Source organism: Phoxinus phoxinus (genome assembly GCF_949152265.1).
Source record: "Phoxinus phoxinus genome assembly, chromosome: 19".
Classification (NCBI taxonomy): Eukaryota; Metazoa; Chordata; class Actinopteri; order Cypriniformes; family Leuciscidae; genus Phoxinus; species Phoxinus phoxinus.
In genome coordinates this window covers 5,795,152-5,820,828 of record NC_136894.1, presented here as the reverse complement: position 1 = coordinate 5,820,828, position 25,677 = coordinate 5,795,152, and the positions used below count along the sequence as shown (strand labels likewise).

The 25,677-nt window shown below is 36.9% G+C and overlaps 1 protein-coding gene across 8 annotated transcripts in view; it reads right to left on the bottom strand.

The window, feature by feature from the left end:
* The window catches only part of col16a1 (collagen, type XVI, alpha 1), a 70,519-nt gene extending 45,818 nt beyond the window's left edge, over nucleotides 1-24,701 (bottom strand). For 7 of the 8 annotated variants that reach the window (XM_079591423.1, XM_079591424.1, XM_079591427.1 and 4 more), the window contains exons 1-8: nucleotides 24,550-24,701; nucleotides 19,244-19,337; nucleotides 14,184-14,252; nucleotides 12,035-12,152; nucleotides 7,022-7,145; nucleotides 5,852-6,133; nucleotides 5,271-5,351; nucleotides 1,902-1,976 (exon numbers count right to left, since the gene is read on the bottom strand). In XM_079591423.1, coding sequence (XP_079447549.1) covers nucleotides 1,902-1,976; nucleotides 5,271-5,351; nucleotides 5,852-6,133; nucleotides 7,022-7,145; nucleotides 12,035-12,152; nucleotides 14,184-14,252; nucleotides 19,244-19,319 — 825 coding nt within the window. In that variant the 5' untranslated portion in view covers nucleotides 19,320-19,337; nucleotides 24,550-24,701. Of the gene's footprint in view, nucleotides 1-1,901; nucleotides 1,977-5,270; nucleotides 5,352-5,851; nucleotides 6,134-7,021; nucleotides 7,146-12,034; nucleotides 12,153-14,183; nucleotides 14,253-15,060; nucleotides 15,188-19,243; nucleotides 19,338-24,549 lie in introns of those variants that run through there. The other variant, XM_079591426.1, reaches the window with a different exon arrangement.
* Between the last annotated feature and the right edge of the window lie 976 nt (nucleotides 24,702-25,677).

Here is a 25,677-nt window from a genome sequence, read left to right as displayed (position 1 = left end):
TGTGGTAATCACAGTGTGCCGGGCAGGAAATTCAAACGTTTGCCTCGCATCCATTGATCTCAAACATGGCTTATTTGAAACATGTACTGTACTGCAAGTAGTAGCCTAACGTTAGCCACTTTACATGGCCACTCACGTTAAATTTAACCTAGACAAATGTGCGCTATTATTAGGCGTATATCCAAGTGTTCATGCTGAGTGTGGAAGCTAAATTAGTACCGCACTTACTGCATGACATGTTTAACTTAAAGTGCATTTTTCTATATAGGCGCATCCACTATACTATGGACAGCATCGTCAACTTCATCTTTGCAGCTGACACTGAGTTTATTATTAAATTATTAAAATGTTCAGAAAGTCTCCTTTCTGTTTTTTTCTGACACATTCATACTCATTACTTTTGCAAGCGCGCTGCAGCAAGCTCTTGATTTTAAGCGCTTAAAAGCTTAATTTATATTTTAAAGGCTCATTATTATGGTTTAGTAATTCTCTGTAATGTAGAACAAAATGATAAATGTTACATATAATATTCTTTCTCAGCCCTGAGACTCAAACCATTTTCCGATAAGTATATATTTAATAAATGAAATTAATATCATAAACGTGCAACTAGCTGACTAATGGCTTAAACGAACGACTAATAGTCGACTAGAAAATTTTTTAGTCAGGGGTAGCCCAATAATGTAATGTAATAGTAAAGAAATATTACAAAAAATTTTAGACAGCATTTCAATGAAACATTTAAAAAAAAAATTGTTTACAAAGCCTGAAAATAAATTATACATTTTAATATATGAAATTTTGACTCTGAAAAAAATAAATAAAGTATTTACATGCAGTGAGAACACATCTTAAACTGGAGATGAGGGCCAACAATTCATTAAACATGCAAAAATTACCCCTAAAAATAAGAAAGAGAGCACAAGAAGGACAGCAAGTAGGTGGAGGAACAAATGTGCACATACCAGGACCGGAGGAACAAGAATAAATTAAATAAATAAATAAATAAAAGAGTGGTGGAAGCAGAGAATGTTTGATTTCAGCACTGCTACAGCCCACTGGGCATTGTTCATAAGAATTTACGTTCATTTCCAGTTTCTGCAGAAGATCTCATTCAACTGCCTGCTAGTGGGATGCTTAATGGCCACTAACTGTGTCATTTTTATGTCGAATATCGGGATGAGAAATATTTATCAGCCTACATCACATCACATCTCATCTCTTCATCTATTTATGTGCTGTAATGCTGCTGGGTTGAACCATTCATGTGTTCTAACAGGGGAAATGTGCGAAAAACTCAACTGGATGCTGCACATTAATATATTATTAGCATATTATTAACATATTTGCCTAAAGGGTAAACCTGGTAAACCTATTATAGGAAGATCACCTCTCTGGGCTTTAGGAGCATACACACGGGATTTGTTCTGTTTGCACCACTTTTAATTGTTGGTGAATATGCACAAATGCATTTGATGGATGTCTTTGGTCATTGTGTATCTGTGTTGCGTTTTAAAATGGTGTTGATTAAAAAAAAACACATCCCGAGGCCTCTTCAACATATTCCATTCCATTGCATTCTTGTTACTTATGAATGCATCCTGTTTGTACGCCCCCTTAATAGCTCCCACTGAGAGCAAGTACATGTGTGTCTTCAAACCATCTCAAGATCAGGATCCCACATTCGAGAACTAACAACCCCTCTCTTCATTTCTGTAAGATCTATTCATTAGAGGCCCTTGCACACTTTCAGTGGCTAATGTTCAAGTGCAGCATCAAGAGATCTTGTTGCAAACGAATGAGTTTATGTGCTGTATCTCAATAATTCCATCTCTACAGCCCGTTTTTGGTTAAACAGGTTTAAATTGCACAATATTTTGAACAATTTAACACTACTTTACCTCAGAGAAAGGATTGGGCACAAACTCCACTTGGTTCTCTGCAGCTCGTCGACTCTTGGGAGCATCTGGTGGGCACTATGGAAGCACAAAGGTCACAAGTCAAACCAATTTGATCATTGTTGATAATGTTAAAGTCCCCTTATTATGCTTTTTCAGATATTACCTTCCATGTAGTGTGTAATATAGCTGTTGGTGAATGTGAAATGTCTGCAGAGTTGGTCAAAGTGCACGATAAATGTGTTATTGTCTCCCAATAAAACAAGCGATTCTGAACTGAAACAAGTCGTCAGTAATTCCTTACTTCCTGCATGAACCTACGTAGGTTTGCAATAAATGTGCATTTATTGTGCCAGCCTGTTGAGAAGATGCTGTTTTCTGTGCTGCAAATGCAAATCCATCGCCATCATTACTGTTCATATCACGGTGTATACAAGTGCTGAGGAAGCCTACGGAGCCGAAATTCAGATATGGTAATGGCCATTTCATTTCTGACACGCGCTGTAAGCGGTCGACCAAAGACTAGAGACTGGGTCATCTGACCAATCAGAGCAGAGTAGACTTTCAGAAAGGAGGGATTTTGAGAGACTGAATCCTTTATCAAACCATTTCAGACACTGTGAGAAAAGAAGTGATACTGGAATGTATATTATGAGAAAATTAAAGTGTTTTATTATCTTGGATGCATGTAAACCTATTGTAGGAGACCTCCAAAACAAAATAAGGAACCTTTAAAATAGCATAAAATAAATAAATGAAACTCACAAACTGAAATAAAGCTGAAATATAAATATTAGCTGAAAAAGGTTATAATTATAAATGTTACTTAACTAAATACCTGAAATAAGTTTAGGTTGAAACACTAAAATTACGACACGGTTAGAAAGCTAAATAGCTTATATTAAAAACATTAAAACTAATAAAATTGACAAAAGCCCCAAACTAAATTTGATAAAACTTAAAACTGCAAATATAAAAAAATAAAAGCTACTTCAAAATATGAATAAATACCATAATAGTACATAAATAATACAAAAATAACATTAATTTCATGTACTGTAAATCAAAAAATCCTTCTCATGCACACTTCTTGGTATTGTTATTATGAACAAATATGGTCTTTCAAGACATCTGTGACCTAAGACATCTTTTCCTCTGCGTCTCAAAGATGTAATCGCTGACTCCTCTGCTTTTAAAAAGCCATGTTAGAGCACATGATTTTGGGGGAACGAGTTACGCTTGTTTCCATTTTAAACACTCCTCGCAGGGAGCTTTGAGCATTCGCCTCAAAACAACAGAACACAAACAACTTTGTTGACTCACATTCACATCAGAAACCTTCATGTTTTAGTCACATGGATTTAATGTTATTCATATCTTACCTCACAAACTGGCAGGTAACATGTAATGGGAATAATATCTGAATCATCTTTTCAGACTAAAAATGGTCCATCTGGCATGCAACTAATGACATCTAATAGTTCTTGGCTGTGAAATATCCTCTGATCCAAAATTGCAGCAAATTCAAAATACCAGCTCAGAGTTGGCTGTACCCATTCCCATGTGCACTTCCTTTGTCAAATAAGTTTCACAGGTGACATTTCCTGATCTCTACCTTCTTTACTATTCAGTTTGTGGGTGGCTGGATGCTTTTCATACAGGCTGAAGTTATCTGCAAATGTGACGCATTCCTGTGAGCCTTTTTGATTCAGCAAGTCTTGCCAAAGCTCTGATCAATTCAGAAAGGAGAAACGCACCAAATTCCAAATCCTCAAATAAAGCAGCACTCCCACATCGATGACTCAGGCGCTGTTCCTCCACCACAGCCATCCCGATGGAAGCTGAGCCGCTGCTGGAGCTTGATCCATCAAGTACAACTACAACAATGCTTTTTTGACAGAAAGAACGCATCCATTCCCTTAGCAAAACATGAGCTTTGCCTCCGCTGTGATCATTGAAAACATGTGCAAGTGTTTCATCAGCTTGGGTGAAATACTACTTTACAATGCTGGGAAAAAACACTCACCTTTTGTTATATGTTTTTTATAAATATTTTACCTACAGTACATATACTTGGTCTGTGGTATATCGATCCATTAGGGTAAACCATCCAATGGTTTAATGTACATGCATGAGACCATACATTGTTAAATGACTCTGTATAGGAATCAACTTTTACTTTGTTACAAAGTTACTTTGATGCAAACTGGTTCATATTCAGAGAAGCGGTTCACCAAAAAAAAAAAAGAAACATTTTCTCTCTAACTTATTTTTTTCTTATTTTCACTATTACAATTGGTTACACTTTATTTTAAGGGGTTCTTGTTACTGTGTAATTATACATTTAAGTACCGAGTAATATTGATTAAATACATGTACTTACTTTAGAGTTAGGTTTAGGATTAGATTTGGTTCAGGGTTAGTTGCATGTATTCAGGGCTTGACAAAGTTTTTTTGCCCACCCGTGGTCAGTGGTTTTATTAGACTGAACGCATTGCAGGTGCATTTTGAAATGTTTTAAGTTGTCACTTATTTTTGTAATCAAATAATCAGTCGATTATTGTGATGATTAAACGAGTAATCAGATCTTTGTATGTGGGAATAAAAATATACAATAGCCTTTAAAACGGCTCAAAATACCGGTACATATTTGATCAAAAATATAGTAAAAGCTGCCTTTTCAACAGAAAAAAACGAAATACTATTATAGCAATTATTCATATTTTTAATTATTACATTTTTGCAATTGTGTTATGTGCTTTTGACATTGTTATTAGTTTTGTATTGTATTTCTATTTAGTTTTTTAGTTTTTTTTTGTTATTCTAGTACTTCAACAAACTTATTTCATATATTTAAGTTTAAGTATTTCATCAAATATTTAATTTGGTTTAAGCTTCATTTTAATTAACACAAATTATGTTAATAGTTTTAGTTAACAATAACAACACTATTCCTTAAATTCTCTAATCAAACAACTTAATTCAATGGTTTAGTTAGGTTTTGTTTTAGAGTTATTTTTAGATTTATCAGACAAATTAAATGTTGATATATGAAAATGGCCAAGTCATTTCCATTTGTTACAGTACAAAATTTACCAACAACCTTGGATAACATTTTGTCCATTCAATAAATATTGCCCAGACAACTGTTGTTTTTGTTCTGTACATCTCATTTTAAAGTGGAATAGGTACAAATTTCCATTATATTGGCCGTCATGCACCCTGCTTTCTATATACCAGTATACAAAGCCATTTAAAAGCCCATAGCGGCCAACCACTAATAGAAATGACATCACCACACCAAATATATGTGATATTTTGCTTAATACCATGTTTTAGAGCATTTTCTGAGGTTTTAACAGGCATTATTACCCGAGCTCCAGGTATCTCACAGCAGGCCTCCTGGATAGCCAAAGAGGGGTCACAATACACCATCACTTGCTGAACATCAATCTGAAGAAAGAGAAAGAGAGAATGCATATTAAAAGCAGACCAAGAATAGAGAGAATGAGCTTTTTAAATGCTGGACCCCCCCTGCTTTACATATGACCATTTACATGATCATTTCGCTAAGTGGTTGGATTAATGAACTAATTAATTAGTAATGGATGAAGCTCGTTTAGGCTACCACGGGCTGTTCTTTTCATCTTTTCGAGCTGAGTGAGCTCAGTAGTGTTAGCCCTGAAGAAAAGCGCCTGTAGTCTTCCTGTCTCTCATACATCCACAGACACACCCCTGCCGCATTTCCCCTGCAGACAGGACGCCTAAGGCAAAACCTGCGGGAAGCCGGCTTATAGGAAACTTCTACTTCCGACTACTCTATTAGCAGTGTAGCGCTTAATTAACAAAGGAGCTGGAAGCTTCTGCAGTCATTCATCTAATTGACATCCTTGTACTCTAAGCCTTGTAAAAAAAAGTCTTATAACATTTGTAGGATCACCAGAGGTCCTCACCTCCACAGGGGCAGCATCAGTAGCCCTCATACCCAACAGCGTGTGTCCATTGATGGGCAGTTGGCCACGGAGCTCCAGAGGCTTGTTCTCGATGGAGCTGCAGTCCACATGCAAGGAGGCCGCATTACTCTGCAGGCTCAGAGCCACCTTGTGCCAGCGCATGTCCATCAGGGATTCCACACCGTCACCTTCGAACACGCATCCCACCATGGACCCTTCGGGGTCAGCCCCTCTCGCCCGCAGGGCCAGCTTGCCATCTGGACCATTCCAGTCCAGTGAGAACTAAATAAGTGTGATAAATAGGGAAAAAGAGCGTTTTATTTATAAAATGTGATTTTGTTGAAGCTGCAGTACAGGGTCCAAATATAGCTTTTTTTCCCATACGTTTTTTGGTCATTAATATTTCTTTCAGTCATTTTTTTTATTGTTTCATAACAATACACTACCGTTCAAAAGTTTGGGGTCAGTATGTTTCTGTTGGGGTCAGAAAGAATTCAGTTTCAAATAAATGATTTCTATTCATCACAAAATCCTGAAAAAAGAATGCATCATGGTTTCCACAAAAATATTAAGCCGCACGACTATTTTCAACATTGATAAATAAGAAATGTTTCTTGATCAGCAAATCAGAATAGTATAATTATTTCTGAAGGACCATGTGACACTGAGTTAATTACAGGACTAAATTACATTTGAACATAATCAAATAGAACAAATTATTTTACGCTATTACTGTTTTTACTCATGATATACTAATTTTAAGATTAAGTTGTCTGTCTTAAGATGACTTTATCTTTATATATATATATATATAAAAATGTGTACTTAACTTAAACTTCTTTTATTTGTGTACCAAAGCTAAATTTCTCACATAAAAAGACAATAACTCAAACACAGAGTTAGTTTTCAAAACATAGTGTTAGTTTCTTGCTGTAGCATAATAATCAAGCACTGGTAAATTGAAATATATTTTATTAAAAGCAGGATACAAGAATTCTATACATGTGTCATGGTTAAGCAGCTACCTTCTGCACCACTCAGTCCGGCACAAAATAACAATATCTAACAAATAATCAGCGATTAGAATTTTATGATTTAACATGCTGCCCTATAATTATCCGTTCCTGAAGACACACATCTATAGACTTGAGGGGGAAAGTGGACACACACCTGAGGATACCCAAACTCATCGGATATCTGGAACAGGTAAATGTTGTCATTCAAAGATTTCTTCCTCAGCAACATGGTGAAGACCAGGGTGAACTCCTCTGGAAGTCCATGAGGAAATACTTGACTGAGGAGACAGGCATGTGGTTAGACTGCAGCACACGAACAAACAAATAAACGTGGAGCAGGTGGGTTGTAATAGTACAGCATCAGTCTGAATGGTAGCAGCAGTGGGAGCATCTCTGTATTAATGGTGCTGTGGATACAGATAGAGGGATAACCCCAGACACTAATTTTAAAGAGAAATGCAGCTCAGCAATCCTCATCTTTATTCTCGACTTCTATCTCTCTCTAGATAAACAGTTTGCCTGCCTCTTGGTGGGTCAAGGGCAGACAAACTCCAGGAATGTGTTTACCATCCCAGATACACACACACAGACTCAGTGCTGGAAAGTAATAACAGTGAGGCTGGCCTCCTTTAGGAAAAAATGAAATCAGGCCTAAGCACTAGAAAGAGAGAGAGAGAGAGTTTGTACAGGATGAAACTTGTTATGACAGGGGGTGAGGTACACATTGTTTTTAAAGATTTCTTGTTGATATTACTGAACAAAACTACTCCACTGAAAGTGCCATCATAAATCAAAGATTAACGATTTTTCATTTCATTATTAGAGATAGCAGGTCTGAGACGCTTTATAGAATAGAGGTGCATGATATATTGGTGGCTATAACAAAGAATGTTCAGATATTATTATTGAATGCCAATGGTGGGATTACAGCCATTTTTTTAGACGATAATTTGGTACAGTATGCTTGATTGCTGCATTTTCTTTTATATAATATGTGCGTAAGAACTAAAAAAGCCTCATGTGCACGGTGTGTAAGTGTGGCCTTTAAAACAGCAGTGTAATATTTCTGTGTTTTTAAAATTGCTTTAAAACTTTTGAAATGCAGCATGTGTCATTTTTAAAACAATGGATCTATGAGAATCTAGAAGATAAGCTTATTTACTTAGAGACGAGCCTTGGGTTTATACTACTGTAGCAACGAGCAAAATATTAGCATTATATATTAGCAACAAAGAGTTAATACTCTGCTGAACTCTGTCAAGTTTTTCATAAAGAACACACTACAGTTCACACGTTTTTTTCTTTTTCTAAAAGAAATTACAATTTATTAAATCGATAAAAAATGAAAAAGACATTCTAAAAATGTATTCTATAAATGATTGATAAAACTTCTCTGATTGTTTGGCATGATAATGGATAGGACAATGTTGATATGTTTGGTCTTGGCCGAATGGATCCGCTACGCTGCTGCTGCTGCAGAGCAAGTACGGGACTTGCAACTGCCAACACATACACGACACACTGCTGTGAGAGAGTAAGACATACTGTTGCTGTACAATAGCATGCATGAATTAACCGTAGCAAATCTATACAGGTGGAGCTGGGGAAGTTGGAGGGTTTCTGAAAGCATGCTGCAAACTATGGCAGATGCTGACCAAGTATTTGAGAGTTGAGCAGCAAGATCATAGGCTATACAGCAGGAACCAATCAGCTATAGTCCTACAGAGAATGATGTGATTGCAAGCAGATTGAGTTAAGGACCGACCTATCAGTCTGCGCCATCTAGAGTTTCAAGACAGAACTTTGTATAATGTTAAAAACGATTCTTACTTCAAATAAATGCTGTTCTTTTGAGCTTTCTATTCATCAGAGAATCCTCAAAAGAAAATTGTTTTTTAACATTGATGAAATGTTTCTTGAGCATCAAATCATCATATTAGAATGATTTCTGAAGGATCATGTGACACTGAAGACTGGAGTAATGGTGCTGAAAATTCAGCTTTTAAAAATAATTTACACTTTAAAACAGAACACTATAAAAAATATGTTATGTATATTTTTAACCAAATAAATGCAGTCTTGGTGAGCATAACATACATATTTCAAAAACATTCAAAAATCTTACCAACTTCAAACTTTTGAATGGTAGTGTATGTGAATAAAACAAACATACTTGTTGCAGACCTTTCCAATGATGTACAATTCATATTAAGATTTGTATGGAATCCTGTTATGGTTATTATGAGCATTTTTCATAAATAAAAAAAAGAACATTTCTAATTTGTAAGCGAATTAAAAAGAATGTGTCATTCCGCCTATATTAATTGTAAAGAACAGTGCTTTTACACAACACGTATTAGGTGTCCAGTTTTAATTAATTAGCTAATTAGCTAGAAAACGCGAAATGCTTAATTATCAGGATCAGCCACAACAAGCTGCAGATTATCTGTTATTCTTATCAGCCCCCACATTTTTTGTACTTCTCGAACACAAATACAAAGACATGTGTAAACACACTCAATCTCTCCCCCAGGTGAGGCGAAATCCCAGATAAAGAAAAGCAAGAGGTAGACAGTTCTATTACAAGCCAAGTCTAAGCTAAGAGAATGACTAACACAGAGGTGGCCAAACAATTTATACACCATCTGCAGCTATCACATATCAGAGACCAGCTGACAAGACTTTACATCGCACTTTATCTCATAGAAAGAGAATATAGGATAGCATTTATGTAGGAAGAATCTTGTTTCTCTCTCTCTTTGTCTGCAGTAAGCTGGCCATGTCGAGTGAGTTTCAAGTGCAGGCTCTCTCTCTCTCTCTCTGGCTGAGAGATGAGATTTAGAGCGGGAGAAAAAGAGCTCAGGTTTCAAATGGGGAAAGCACCTGGGGCTCTGGAAAACCCATTCTTAGAGAGGAACTCCCTGATGATGGGGGGATTTGGGTATGCCTGTGTGTACAGTATGTGTATCTTTCAGAAGGTCAAACCGTACAACTTTCAACCAAAAGACAACTATTAGTGCAGCTAAAAGAGATATGAAATGGAGAAAGAAAGCATTTTGGAAACTAACATATATTAGCAATTCTGACCACAATTTGTGAATTTTTATTTTGAAACTCCATTTGAGACACATCAGTTTCAAACGATGCACTATATGCACTTATGCTATGCACTATATACCGGTACTCTTCTATTTTATTCTGATAGTCCCTCCATTTTGCAAGGAAAGCTGTGACAGTTGAGCACGAAGTGTCCAGCATTCCACACTTTTTAGTTTAAAGTAGCTATATGTAAGAAAACTTTGTGTGAACATCTTGTAGCAAAACGTAAAAAAAAATCAAAAACAAGACTTCACCGACTTCAAGGTTGTCTATTGTCTATGCCTGTACACTGATTTGTATGTGAAGGACTTTGCCAGGAAACTCAAAAGGATATGACGTTTACGCACATACGAGAGCATCTCTTCCATTTAATGACACATGGAATTAATTCTTACACAATGTTCAGGATAATGCAGAAATAGGTATTCTGTACTGTAATGTCAATGTGTCATGCAGAGTAAAGGGAATAATTCAAACTATAGTCTTACGTAGCCTGATCCGTAGTCTTTAGTCTTACATATACTTTATAATCAAACTATTAAAACAGTGCATTTTTGAATGAACGGTAAATTGCAGAACTGGTGCAAACATATCCACATCGCTACGATCAGATATGCTTTCTCACTGCTGTCATTTTGTTGTGTGTTTATTTTGTTATTGAGAGGAAAGTGCACACAGCACATGTTTACATATTCATTTAAGCGTCGCTCTCAGCTGCAGTGTGGACGGCGTCTCAATGTTCATTAACAGTATATTCGCTGCAAAGGTAAATGCACAAATTGGGACGCATCTCACATAAGGGATGAGTTGATGGTCTCGCCAGACTTCAAACATCTGGATCCAAATTCCTAACCTTTAAGTAACATTTCTTGCAATGCACCATCAGCACAAAGATAAGCTGCGTCAAATCCTCATGTTTATTTGCAACTGCCAAGCTGCTTTCTCTAAAGAGAGTGGTAGAGAACAGCTATCATCTTATGACAGGGAGATAAACAGCTGCTCAATCATTATAAGAGAAAACATCACGTCTAAAAATCTGAATACTGGATAACTAGTATCTTAGAGGATATACATGTATATATATACACTCTCTCTACATGATGTATCCAAGCATCCCATAGAATGTGATGAAACCAATGTAGCTATTTGGATCTTATTTTAAAAACAAATTTAAATGATCAGAATATGTCCCACTTTGCCTGTAGTCACCATATCTTCCTTCAAAAAAAATTTGTGTGTGTGTGCTGTGCGTGCGTGTGTGTTCATGCTATGTACAGTATACACTGCAGATTGAGGACAAAGCAAGTACAAAAAGAGTATAAAAAAGCTCTACAGTCCAGCACAAAAGCTTCAGCATTACTCTTCTGACCTACTTGGCTCAAACACTCAAGCTCTCATTTCTGTTAAGTCTACATGAGAAAAGGATAACAGGAAATTCTAATGAGGAACCTGATGTGTAGTCTAAACCAATAAACTGAACTTCTCATCCCAACATAAAGTACCAGAGAACCACGAGCAAACAGAACCCTTTAGCTTATATCATTGACATTTTTCATCTATGCGCGGCTCAATAAAAGCATTGTCATAAAACGGATTGTTACTGTGGCTTGAGGTCTCACCAAAAGCACTTAAAGTTATTGTTAATAAAAAATTTAACAGCGTTTCTGTGTAAAAGCACAAAGCAGCATGTAATCTGCTGAAATGTTTATTTGCAGAGAGATGGACGTGACATAAGGAGGACGTCAAAATCTCTCTGGTGACATTATTGTGATTCTTTCATGATGCTACTGTAAATGTTAAACAAATAAAAGTCAACAGCCAGGAATTCAAGGCTTGTACTGACCTGCTAATACTTTGGTAGTTCTGCAATTATATCTTATTGAACTGTATTGCTTTTAGAGGTTGAACAGACTCAATAGTCTGAGAGAGAGTGAAATTGTAGTGTTTTTCTATAGTAGACCCAAAAGGGTCACAGAAAAAGACGGAAATAACCATTCCCTCTGTCCAAAACTTTGAGTAAAAATAGACACCGTAAGACAAATAAGAAGAGGAAAGGTAAAACATTTACTCTGTAGGTTGGATGAGTTGGACTTTCCCAAGGCGAAGGATGACAGGCCCTCTCTGATTTCGGATCTTCTTGACCTCGCTGTTCTTCAGCAGGGAGAAACGGCGCGCCAGATTGAAACCTGCAGATCGGACGATCAATCCATTTACCACCCCACAGGCTAATGAAGAGCGGGCTGCTATTTGACATGTCCTACGCTATGTATCATCTCTGCTGTGGCAGTTTTCAATTCATGTAAGGCCAAAGGAAGAACCTTAATACTGTGAGTATCTATATCTTAGACACAGAAAAGTCTATTCCTTAGACTGCCTTATGGGCAGTTGGACTTTAATTAAGTGTATTAAAAGGCTGGAATGATTACAGATGGCAATGCATTTACATAATTATACAGAGTGAACATCTTTCCCATTTTTGGATAAACTGTGTGCAGAAATAATGTGGCGGCACACACAGGAAGTGTAAGTTGCAGCACAGCCGAAGGGAGTAGAAGCCAGTGTTGATAATAATAAGGAAAGCTTCTTGAGCATCAAATCAGAATATTAGAATGATTTATGCAGGATCATTTGACACTGAAGACTGGAGTAATGATTCTGAAAATACAGCTTTGCCATCACAGGAATAAATTACATTTTGAAATATATGCAAATAGAAAATCGTTATTTTAAATTGCAATAATATTTCACAATCTTATTGTATTTACTGTATTACAATCAAATAAATGTAGCCTTGGTGAGCAAAAGCGATATATATATATATATACAGTGCTATGCATAAGTTTAGACACCCATGCTAAAGTTGACTAAAAAGAGCAATAAAAAATCATCCTTTGGAAATTGAAATTAATGCCTTAATTTAAAAAAATAGGAAAAATCCAACCTTTAAGGACACCAATTTTCTTTGTGAATGAATAATGTATCGTAAATAAATAAATTTTCTTCCTTAAAATACAGGGTGCATAAGTTTGGACAACCCTATGTTAAATTCCCATAGAGGCAGGCAGATTTTTATTTTTAAAGGCCAGTTAATTCATGAATCCAGGATACTATGCATCCTGATAAAGTTCCCTTGGCCTTTGGAATTAAAATAGCCGCACATCATCACACACCCTTCACCATACCTGGAGATTGGCATGGAGTACTTTCCATAAGATCATCTCTCAATGCAAATCAAACCAGCTGTTAGGCTAACTGAAATAAAACCATGCCAATCTCTAGGTATGGTGAAGGATATGTGATGATGTGGGGCTATTTTAATTCCAAAGGCCAAGGGAACTTTATCAGGATGCAGAGTATCCTGGATCCATGAAGTAACTGGCCTTTAAAAATAAAAATCTGCCTGCCTCTATGGGAATTTAACATAGGGTTGTCCAAACTTATGCACCCTGTATTTTAAGGAAGAAAATTTATTTATTTACGATACATTATTCATTCACAAAGAAAATTGGTGTCCTTAAAGGTTGGATTTTTCCTATTTTTTTAAATTAAGGCATTAAGTTAAATTTCCAAAAGATGATTTTTTATTCCTCTTTTTAGTCAACTTTAGCATGGGTGTCTAAACTTATGCATAGCACTGTATATATATATATATATATATATATATATATATATATATATATGTGTGTGTGTGTGTGTGTGTGTGTGTGTGTGTGTGTGTGTGTGTGTGTTTGTGTGTTTATACATATATATATATATATATATATATATATATATATATATATATAGATATATACATATTATATCATTAAATTGATAAAAAAAAAGCATCTCAGCAAGAACGAATCCAGTGTGATTGGGCCCTAAACAATCTTTCTGCATTTACATTCTGCATTAAAAAAACATAATAGGGATAGTTTGCTCAAAATGAAAAGTATGTCTACTCACCATAATTTCGCTCAAACCTCATTTTGAGTCACAATTTTTTGTGAATAAAATCTTTAATTTGGTCTGTTCATCATACAAAGCTATGATGTTGCTTTAAAATACACTAAATCATATGGACTTTATGATCCTTTTAAGAGCTAGACAACCACCCAGCAGAGCAGGTTGGACATTCAACTAAATATCTTCTTTTGTGGCATGACTTGAGGGTGAATACATGACAGAATTTTCATTTTTGTCTACTTTAATGAAGGTCCATAAGCAGCAGTCTTTACCTGTAATGTTCTGTCTTGCAGCTTGAGGAAACTTCCAGTCTTCTACCTGTATGGACGGGCAGCTGACACCTGTAGAAAGAGAGAAGCAGTCAAGTTGCAGCAGATCTTGTCCTGCCAACTGTGAAAGGTTTTGCAAAAAACAACAACTTGTACAACCAATCATGAAGTGTCCTGTCAAAACTTAGTCCTAGACATGAGGTGAACGGGTTGAGCCATTCAAAGATTGTCTGAAGGAGACAGACACCACCTCACATATAAATTGAGCTAAAAATAACTCGCCTTTCTCTGGGGGAATCACTCTCCCAAACTCACAGCATGGTGGCAAAGACAATGACAGGTGGTCTGAAACACTCTCAACTGATGGGCAACATATGAAAAAGATTTAACAAAGTTCATACAATCCAATCAATTCCTGAGGGGGGGATCTGTCGATACTGATACTGATTTTGTTTTCCTTAAATTTAATAAAAAAATCTCTCACAACTAACGCTGTAAACTACAGAGAACATTCTCATTTGGTATATTACTAGGTATATTAGAGGTATTTTTTTTAAAGCCCAACTAACTGCTTTGTATTTTCAGGTAATTACACAAATACAAACTGAAATGCTTGATTTCGACTCAGTTGCACATTAGGTAGTTTACATAAACACTTGTCTCCATGAAAAATGTATTAAAATATACATATATAATTAAGTAGATAAGCTCATATCTAATGTTTTTTTATGGATAACTAACAAACTGTGAATGTTGGATATCTTTCCAGAGGTAATGTTATTGTTCTCAAGTTGTTTTATTGACGTCTTTCCGCGGGTGAAACACTGATTGAGCGATGACATGGTACTTTCAGTACATTGTAGTGTATTTTTTAACATACCTTTTGATATCCCTGCACGTTTATTCATGCTATACTGTAACTAGCGCTAGCGGAAGAAGACTCGCTCTCCTCCATGCTGCTAACGTACTTGGACTGAGGCGCTACAGCGATCTTCTTGTCACATTTAAGAGTGTCAAAATGCCATAAATGCTAGAATTTTGTGATAAAATGGACAGAATTCGAAAGCTGAGATTTTCTTTCTTATCAGAAGTAATAAAGCACAACGCTATTTGTGACTATTGGATGGAAGGCGTCATTCAAATAATGTTTGGTGTAGGGAAAAAAACAAAAAACGTGGACCTGCAACTCTGGCTTGGGGTGATTCATAGGGTCAAATAGAGTTTGCGAGAAAAAAATTATTAATTAATTAAATTTAACGTCGCTCTTTTTATATTATACTTTAACTGTCGCATTAACTTTGACAGCCCTAATTCAACGAGAGACATTTTCTTCACAGTATGAGATGCAGTCTGACACGCTTTTCCGTCCCGTTTTGATTGACAATCATAATCGGACCTCACATTTTCATCACAGAGACGTGTTATACAACAAAGATCTATTTGGTCAGCACAACTTTGATAAAGATATTTATTGATAAACCTATTTATTTTTCTAGAATTTTTTTTTACACAAATGTAAATTTCAGTGTGCTAAGCCTATATTTATATATATATTTTTGTAATGAACTTAAATCCTACCTGGACTCTCAGTACATCCAGCAACTCCAAAGCCCTTAAAACTGTCTCACTGTCATTTGCATGATATTCTCCTGACTTTATAACCTGTAATTGTAGGCTAGCCTACTCTCAATTATGACTGATATTTGATATATCTATATGGTATATTTACCCCTGGTATTGATTTTGTATGTTCTTAGCAATGCAATAAAATTAAAAAAAGAATAATCGGACCTTTTCATCAGCTGTTTTTAAACAACAATAGTGAAAATAATTGCTTCAATTGAACGATACTGATTATCGGCCAAAAATGCCCCTTTTCATGATCTACAAACACTGAAAAGTTCAGTTTAGGACAAAGTATTTGACAAAAAAAAAAGTTCTTTGTGAAGAAGCATGTCAGAGGTTTCTGAGACAAGAAGAGTTTTTAATCAGCATGGTTTGATTGGCTCAAAGACACATACATCAATCAACGTGCATTAGCAAGTTACTGCAGTATAGGAACTGTCACTTAGAAGATTCAGAGATCAGATGAGTTTGAGAAACTCAAGCAATAAAAGAGAGAAGCAGCTCAGAGCCGTCTCGTTGAGCTTCTATAGTGGCGGAGTAGAGCAGGTGATGGGTTTTCCAACTCGTATTCTTGCCCTGTCAAGTTACAAAGAGCTCTTTTTAAATCTACAACACCTGAATCTCTCCACAGCCAACTCAGCAGATACAGATAGGGAGAAAAATGTCTCCCAACAAAAACTTATCTGTCAGATAAAGAATTCATTTTGAATTGTTCTCGCATTTTCACTTTTTGAAATCAGACAGACTCTGCTAAATCCCTTTTCTTCTAGGTTCTACAAAGCCCCTCAGCTTTCACACGGCAAAAAGGCGGGATTAAGATGCGGAGATGTCAGGGAGGAGATAGGAAAGCTGGAGGCGGCTCTCGCTCCCGAGGCAATGATGGAAAGTTGAACGCAGGGGGAGGAGAGGTGCATTTCAAATGCATGGAGAACAGACACGTCATCAAGCATTGCAGACAGGGCTATAGAGTTTGAAGTGGAGTGAACGTTTCTGGGGTTTAGGATTTTATACGTTCAGAGTCAGCATTCTTTTAATTTAGAGATACGTAGCTGTACAAGCTGCTTCACCGTTAGACTCTTTTGAGGTTCTTCTTCAAAGTCCTACACTTTCCAAAAGAATGAAATATAAAAATACATCCATTTTAAAGAGGGTAGAAAAAAGAGGGTAAAAAAATAATAATATCACCTTTCCTGGATTCAGTTAGTTATCTGAAAAGCTCATATATGTGAGATACTGTGTGTGTCTTACCCTTGTTCAGATTCCCTACCATGGCCTCTGCTCTATTTGTCCCTGCTTGCATATTGTTTATTAAACTCATTAAGGAAAAAGTCAATTGGGGATTTGCACAGCTGGGGGTGAGCAAAGACATCCCAGAAATCAACTATCCAACCCCAGGGTAATTGGATGTGGCTGAATGTGGGAAAGTGTTTTTTGGGGGTTAGTTTGTTAGCTAAAGCAATCGTGCATCACTTCTGAGCACAGATTTTCATGGTGATGAAAGGGTAAAAGTCATACAGAAGTCATGTATATTTATATTTTAGAGCATGAAGTAAATAGCATCCGTTTTGATTTCATGATGACTTAACAATGACCAAATATGGTTTGATTGAAGTTATCAATCAAATCTGGTACTTGACTGTTGAATGTTTAAAAAGAGGTTTAACCTTAAACATAGAAAGACAGTATAAATCATACTATCAGTCCAATATTTTTGGCATAATGGGAATAGAGATTTCTTATGCTAATATTTCAATAGATGTTTGGCTACATTCATCCAGACTTGCATTATTATTATAATAATAAGATAAAGCAGCATTATTGTATAATACAAATAAAAGTCTGGAGGTGTTGACATTTCTCACTCCTGCCTGAAACCCCACAGAGACCCAGCTTGAGAAGAGCCTAACAAGCAAAAGTGCAAAAACAGCATGTATAAAGTGATGAATGATAACAAGCAAGTCCTTACATCGTTTAAACTAGAGATTCTGCCTGAAAACAAGCAGGGCTTCTCATCTTTCCTCACATTATTAGGGCACAAGCCAGTCTTGTATGAAACCACTAGCCAGTAGTTTCTGAAGCACCTCAAAACTTCTGAAACTTCTTAAAAAAAGAGCCTAACTACACTGAGGATATAAAGTGACATGCGGGAAAAAAAGTCAAAGTATCAATACTGAGGGGCCCCACTTACAACTCAATTCTGCTGTATGAAGGGTAAAAAAGTCCCAAATTTCCATAACCATATTTTTGAGACACAGCCCTGGCAGTCTAGAGAACAAGGCATGGAATCACCCTTAAAACGCTGAGCCATTTTCCACGGGTCTTTGTTCTTTCATGGTTTTTCCCCCTCCTTTTTTTTCTCATTTTAAGTAATATCATACCTTATAAAAGTTTGAAAGGAAATTGTAAAATAAAGAACAATGAGTACTTTGGGTTAACACAAGTTTGGCTAGTAGGCATACAGATGTGTTCAGCAAACAGCAGTATGTACAGAAGGCTTCACTAAAGAGTGCATTCAGTTAAACAATGAAATGTAGTCAGGCATTCAGATTCATTTGGAATATGACACAGTATACTTCCTCTTTAAGATCCATCAACTTAGATTTGTTTGCTCTCTTAGTTCACCAAAAAAAAAGCTTCTGGCATCATTTACTCACATTCATGTTGCTCAAAACATATGACTTTCAGTGAAACGCAAAAGGAGATATCTTAAAAGAATTGCGCTGGTCGCTCTTTTTCATGCAATTATGATGCCGACTGATACTTTTAAGCTTCATCAAGCAAAAATTCAACAAAGCATCGTAAAAGTGGCCCAACAACTGTTCCAAGTCTACTGAAGCCATATGACAGAGGAAAATAATTAACATTGACATCTGCTTCAATTCTATTAGAGGAGTTCTTGAGAGAAGACACATGATTCATGAATGAATTTTCAGTGAGTCCCTTTATCTGGCTACTTGGCTTTGATTCTGAATGCTTTGTTCATGAATCAAAGTGGTTCTTGAGTTCAACTGATTCATTTATCCATTCTCAGTGGTTCACTAGTTCAGTGGTTAACCACTTTGATGTCGGTCTGTCTCTAGCATAAAAACTATGGTATGATTTGTAAAGACTTGGAATATAGTAGTGCACAAACACTTTTATTGCGCGTTTGAAGCATTTCATTATTGTATTTCTGAAGCTTGAAAGTGTCAATCTCCACGGGTACTAACAATGGCGACCGGCGGGCTACACTTCTTAAAATGTCTCCTTTTATGTTCCATCAAATCCTATGTGTTTAGAACGACATTCAGGTTAGCAAACGATAGAAGGATTTTAACTATTCCTTTAAATATGCATAATGTCATGTTGGAAGAAGTATGAATTAAACATACAGAATCTTAGCTGTTTGAACCAGCCTTTGACAAAGTCATCCTTTGATTTTGAGACCAGGCTCTTACCTTCAGCTGATGCCAGTCGACCCCCGTGACCCAAGCAGATGGTGAGAAGCACCAGAGAGGAGCAGATGACCCTCATGACTCCCTCCTTCAGCTCCTAACCACGATAAAAAAGAATAAGTGAACAGGTGAGAGGGAAACCAAGACCAATGTAAATCACCAGAACACAGATGAGTTATGAAATGCTGTTATAAGCTCATTCTTAATAAGTGTAAGGCCTTTTGACACAGCACCATTTTTTTCTTTTACATTTAATACCATACGTCTGCAATAAAAGAGCTTCTAAATAATTGCTAGAAAGTGTAAGAAAGCATGTGGGAGCAGTCATAATCAATATAGTGGTTAAAGGCCAGATTAATAATGGTGCCTATAAGGTTGGATGGGTGCTTTTAGAGTATAAAATGTGCTAATGATCCAAAGCATTTCCAATAAAGCTTTGTAACCCATGACGTTTGATGATTATCATTACAGTGCCCATCTGTCCCTTTCAGTAACATTGTCATCTCTCACATACACAGAAACATAAAGCTTCTTCACAATGAATACTGAATAATGCACAGTACTGCCTATACCAACTATTAAAATAATAATAATATGTGAAACAGAAAGCCATTATTCCACTCTAAATGTTTCAAATTTGGCTTGAACTTTTCATGTTTAATTCTTAAAGAGGTGTCCAGATTAACTCGGAAATAAAAAGGTTATTTGCATTTTTAATCCAATGTTGTGTAAAAACTAATTAAGTCATAAAAAACATTAAAGATGCAGCTTATATTACTTCTGGTTCATCCATCACACTGGAAATTAAAAAGTAGAGCATATTGCATTTTGGGTTTTCTATGGAAGCTTGTTTCCGCCACAGAATAAAACATTTTAAAAGGTAATTGTGACTTTTTATCCCAGAATTCCGAGATATAAAGTCAGAATTGCGTGATATAAAGATATGATATAAAGTTATAAAGATGTTATGTGTAATATAAAGTTATAAAGTCCAATTTTAAGGAAAAAAATACTTTTTTCTCACAGTTTGTTTCGCAATTGCGAGTTATAAAGTCAGAATTGCGTGATATAAAGTCGCAATTGCGAGTTATAAAGTCAGAATTGCGTGATATAAAGTCGCAATTGCATGTATAAAGTCAGAATTGTGAGATATAAACTCACAATTGCTAGAAATAAACTCGAAAAACTCGACTTTTTTCTCAAAATTGCATGATTATATCTCACAATTCTGACTTTATACCACGCAATTGCGACTTTATATCATGCAATCAGACTTTGTATCTCCCAATTGCATGTTATAAAGTCAGAATTGCGAGATATAATCATGCAATTCTGAGAAAAAAGTCTGAATTTCGAGTTTATTTCTAGCAATTGTGAGTTTATATCTCACAATTCTGACTTTATACATGCAATTGCGACTTTATATCACGCAATTTTTGCATTTTTTTTTGTGGAAACGGCAATAGTTTTTTTCAGGATTCTTTTATAAATAGAAAGTTCAAAAGAACAGCATTCCATATTCGATATGCCCTTGCCATAAAATATAATAAACTATCTTCATGTGTACTAATTATTTATGTGTATTAACTTCCAGTGCACACGGAAGGATTCAACACCTGTAATTGCTTGGAACATACAAATGAAACTAAACGGAATATGAAGTATATCTCAAATATGTTTACATGTTTTCACAGAACCAACATCACCTCAATTCCCTGTTTACAGACATGCTGCTCACTCAAAGTGACCCTCACTGGCGTGTCTGGACATGAACCTGTCAGAGTGATGTATTAGTCAGAACGCCCGGGGGACAAGGTCTTCTCCTCTGCCTTTAATGGCTTTCTTGTAAATTTCAGCCTGTCGGTGATGTTCGTGCAGGCAACACCTAATCTGCATCCTCCTACTGAGGTCACACCACCTGTAGGCGCTGCACCAGTTGAGACACCGAAAGTGAAGGTGTCATGCGAAATAACACCCCCCCAGAGTATACACTATCACCTTAAGATGAGAAACGCTATACCTTCTTTCACCGGCTGCCCGCACGTCTGTTTGCATCATTCCGATTCAGTTATTTACAAAGCTCTACCTCACTTCTCACCACAAAATCAACAGTGTTCTAGTAAACAAGACAACATCCATTTCAGGTGAGCGAGGCGGAGATACTCCATTACCTATATTCAATGCCTCTGGGCAATTTCTCATTACCATTCGCTTCCACGCACAGAAAAAGGAATGGAAATTAAAGCTTGTGCTTGTTTTGTTCCCATTTCACTTTGTTTGCCGTGCAGCGAGAACAGCTGGACCGCGCAGATAAAGGAAAGAGTCTCTCTCGCATTCTGTCTTGGCTCAGTGCCCGGCAATCTGAAGTGAATGTCTATAGTCGGAATGACAAAAGCACTAGTTAGGGAATCAAGTATGTGGGCTACAAACGACAAGTCATAGTGTTTTAATGAAGGACTGATAGTTACAATCAATCTCTGCATGCGAAAACAATAATTCGGGACCATCTAAGAGAATGGCTAAAAGTGACAATGTGCATTTTTAATAAACAAGGGCTTTAATGAGCTATTGTAAGAATGTCTACAGTCATTTTGTTTTGCAGACTGCTGACAGGAAGTAGGCTGTCAAGAAGCCGCGTAGTGTGTTGTTTTCATGTCAGAGCCTGAGAGCTCAGGGAAAGAGGGAGTTATAAACTCTCTCTCTCTCTCTCTCTCTCTCTCTCTCTCTCTCTCTCTCTTCAGAAGAGTGCAAACAAGCGACAAACAGTATTCCTATTTTATATGGACCTATATAGTGCTGTCAGGTAATCGCTGACTTATGAACACATCTAAGAATCACTATTTTGGGAATGCAAGGTGCTAAAAATGTAACTGGTGTGAAAACCTGATGATATGTAAGAGCCAGTAAGAGCTGTACGTGTAAACCGCACTCTCCTGGCCTCAAGAGGCACGCTAGTGGCTGCTGTCTTTAGGTTCCTTGTTAGCACGCCCGCCTCCCATGCCGGGGACGCAGGTTTGAGTCCCGCTCAGGGGTGCGTTTCCCGTACAACTATATAGCTCACTGCTTAACTACCATAGTATGATGCATCGTTGGAGAAATCAACTAGCTCGTCACGACTGTTTCCCGAAACCATATGTCGCAAAGTATCGTTCAACCACGCTGGTTTATGACGTCTCGCACGTGGTGGACTAATAAATTATTTTAATTAATCTGTTTGAGATCGAATTAACGCTAGATTTTGTCATATAAGTTACAGACATGGCATCTGAAGACCATTTCTAATTTTTCTCAGTTATTTTGCTTTATTACCAGACTCAATATTTGGCTCGTTCTTACATAGTAGAGCGCGTTCGCACATGCGCAGTCTTCAAAAACGGTGTTTTAAATCTCTTGACAAACTAAAAAACGTAAATTACATTTGTATGTATTCTAAATAAATAACACGGGTTGTACTGAATGTCAGCTTGCTTATTTTGCTAAAGATAAGGATTTATTCAGTCTACATCTCATGTAAACTAGAAACTATGCTTCTAACCACAGCTCGAGAGCAGTCGTTCCAACCACACAAGTTTGCGATGCTGTTTGCGAACGTTCGTTGGAACGATGGTTTCGGGAAACACCAAATCGTTGAACTATGCTGATAACGACGGAACTTGCGACCATAGTTGGCTAACGATGCTTTCGGGAAACGCACCCCAGAGCGGGTCGAGTTGGACCAGATATATTTGGTGCCGTGACCCGGATGGGAGTCTGTGCGTGTAAACCTCACTCCCCTAACCTCAAGATGCACACTAGTGTCTATGATTTTTGTCGTCCTGGTTAGTGCGCCGCCTTCCACGCCGGTTTGAGTCCCGCTCGGAGCGGGTCGAGTAGGACAGGATACACAGATACCCAAATTTTCAGCACAGAGCATTTGGTTAAAGGAACCTGGGAGCTAGAGAGACACTTCAAACACATGCAGAGAGCAATCCTGAGAGATTTATAATCAGATCTGTGGCATTTGTAATCATGTCTGCGGCACTGTTTAACCTTCAATTACATCTGTTTTGCAATCATTCTTTTCCAAAGGAGCATTTTTCTTTTTTTCTGGTGCAGCGCCTTTCTGCTTCTCTTTCAAGGATACTGGAACTGGTTTGCTTGGAGCCTGGTTTATCAAACTAAATCTAATTTATTAATGGAAATGTGTGCCAAATTCACCAAATAATCTGTGTCCACAAGTTATGTTGCAAACATATCTTCACCTTGTAATAGAGCAGATGGTTTTACCATCAGAGAGCATGCATTTTTTCAACTCCCACAGGCTGATTTTGAAAAAAAAAAAAAAAAAAAACTGTGTGGTACAGAAAGTGAGCTGAAAAGGTTTAGAAAGAGATTTTAATTTAAAAACACCTTGCCAGAGGGTTGCATGAAAGAACTGTCCTTCAGACTACACTCTGAAAGCTGCATCATGACCAGCAGTATTTGCAATGCCCACATTCGGAAGTTATCCGAGAGAAGTGTGAGATTGCACAGCACAAGGCAGATGCTTCCAAACCTTCCCCATCTCCTCATACAAACAGAATCAGAGGATCATGTGATCATATTCCAAACGTTATTGTGACACGCAGTTGTCCAGATGTTCGTGTGGAAAAAGCAGCGCTCATTCGGTCTAATGCACTTTTTCCATTTGATATATGACTTTAAACAATACTGCTGTGATTTAATGTAAATATACAAATGATTCAAATTAATATTTATATTCGTATTGTTTGTGTTAAAATAATCATAATAATATGCACTACGCAGTAAAGAAAAAGCATCTAGAGCGCGCGCCTAATCTCGCTCTGCCGCTGGGGGGACACGATTAGGGCAACAAGTCAAAAAGTTTTTACCACAAACCAAAGTGGTGGTGGTAAAAAGTGTAAGAAAAAAAAAGCAACTGCGTGTGGATTATGTACCCCATTAAATTAAACTGCAGTTAAAAAAAAATGGACATCATATTTGAATGATAAAGGAAACAGCCTAAATTAAAACTGCCAGAATTAATATCTCAGATAGAACGAACAATTCCTATCATTTGCATCCCCACAAAGCATGCATTAAGTATATTGATTAATAAACTACGTGAAATGGTATATGGAATAGTAAATTACAAAAATAAGTAGGCTATAACTAATGAAAAATAAATATATATCTCCCTGAAGCCTATATATATATATAAAAAAACCTATAGCCTATCTCCCTAAACTATAGCCTATCTCCCTGGGGAGTTTGCAAGGATCCTCGCCGCCGTAAAGATTCCCCATATGACCAAAAACACATTATTTTACCTTCTGCGATCGTTAATCCAATGAATTATGGCCACATTAATCCACAGAAAACTGTTCTTTGTGTAATCCAGTTTGCTTAAAGAGCTTCCAAGAGTCCTCTCCTGCGTGGATAAAGTTTTTGCCTGGGAGTCCTCCTCCAACTCTTTTCTCCCCTCCCCTCACAGTTGTTTTATTAAACTTTCCCCTGGCTGTCGTTCCTCGATGGGAGTTGGGAGAATCTCCAGAATACGCGTGATGACATCATCATCTGCTCCGGTTGAGTGTGGAAACGCGCCTCGGGCTTTTCTTTCCTCCGCCGCCTCCCACAAGTCCTGCTTTGTTAGATTCCTCTTTTTCAACTATGATTCCACGGCCGAGGAACTTATCTGAGGTCATGGTAATGGAGACAGTGCCGCGGGTTAGACAGGTCATCGGTGACTGAAAAATATTACAGACTGCAGCCACAGTTTTGGCGGCAACAATATGGCAAACGACAAAAAGTCGTCTGATCCTGTTTTGTTGTTTGAGCGTTGGCGGTAAACCATGTGGATCGAATTATAATTCCTGTAACTATATCCTGTGTTTTTAAACGAAATAAGTTGTTGACCCTTAAAAGTTCACTATGGTAATTCATAACTTCCTCCAAAAACATTCTCAGTGTCCAAATATGTATAGGCTATTTAAGTAAAAGCAGTATGTCAAACGAGTAGCCTATGATATCTGAATACACATTGATGAATAGTTTAACAATACCTGGAGGACATTCTGCATACACTTTCTTTGAAGTGTCCAACCACTACAGTTTGCTTTCCCATGAGGCCATTGGAGCTGAAGAGCTGTCAGATTCAGTAAAGTCAACAATAATTAAAAGTTAAAAATGGCATGTTTTGCTTTGGCTGTTTGATAGTTTACTGAAATCCACTTGCTGAAGGGTTTAGAAGAGAAAACAGAACAGATTTTTGAATATAAGAACTGAATTTTCACAAATGAGGTCTAGCCTATAGGTAGCATTTTATTTTACAGTCCTGTGCCCTATACTATTTACATATTAGTAAATGCATTAAATTGGTATAGTACTAACCCACACTTTAACCTAGTAACCTTAACCCATGTAATGTAGGCTAGTTACAGTACCTTATAGTACCCACT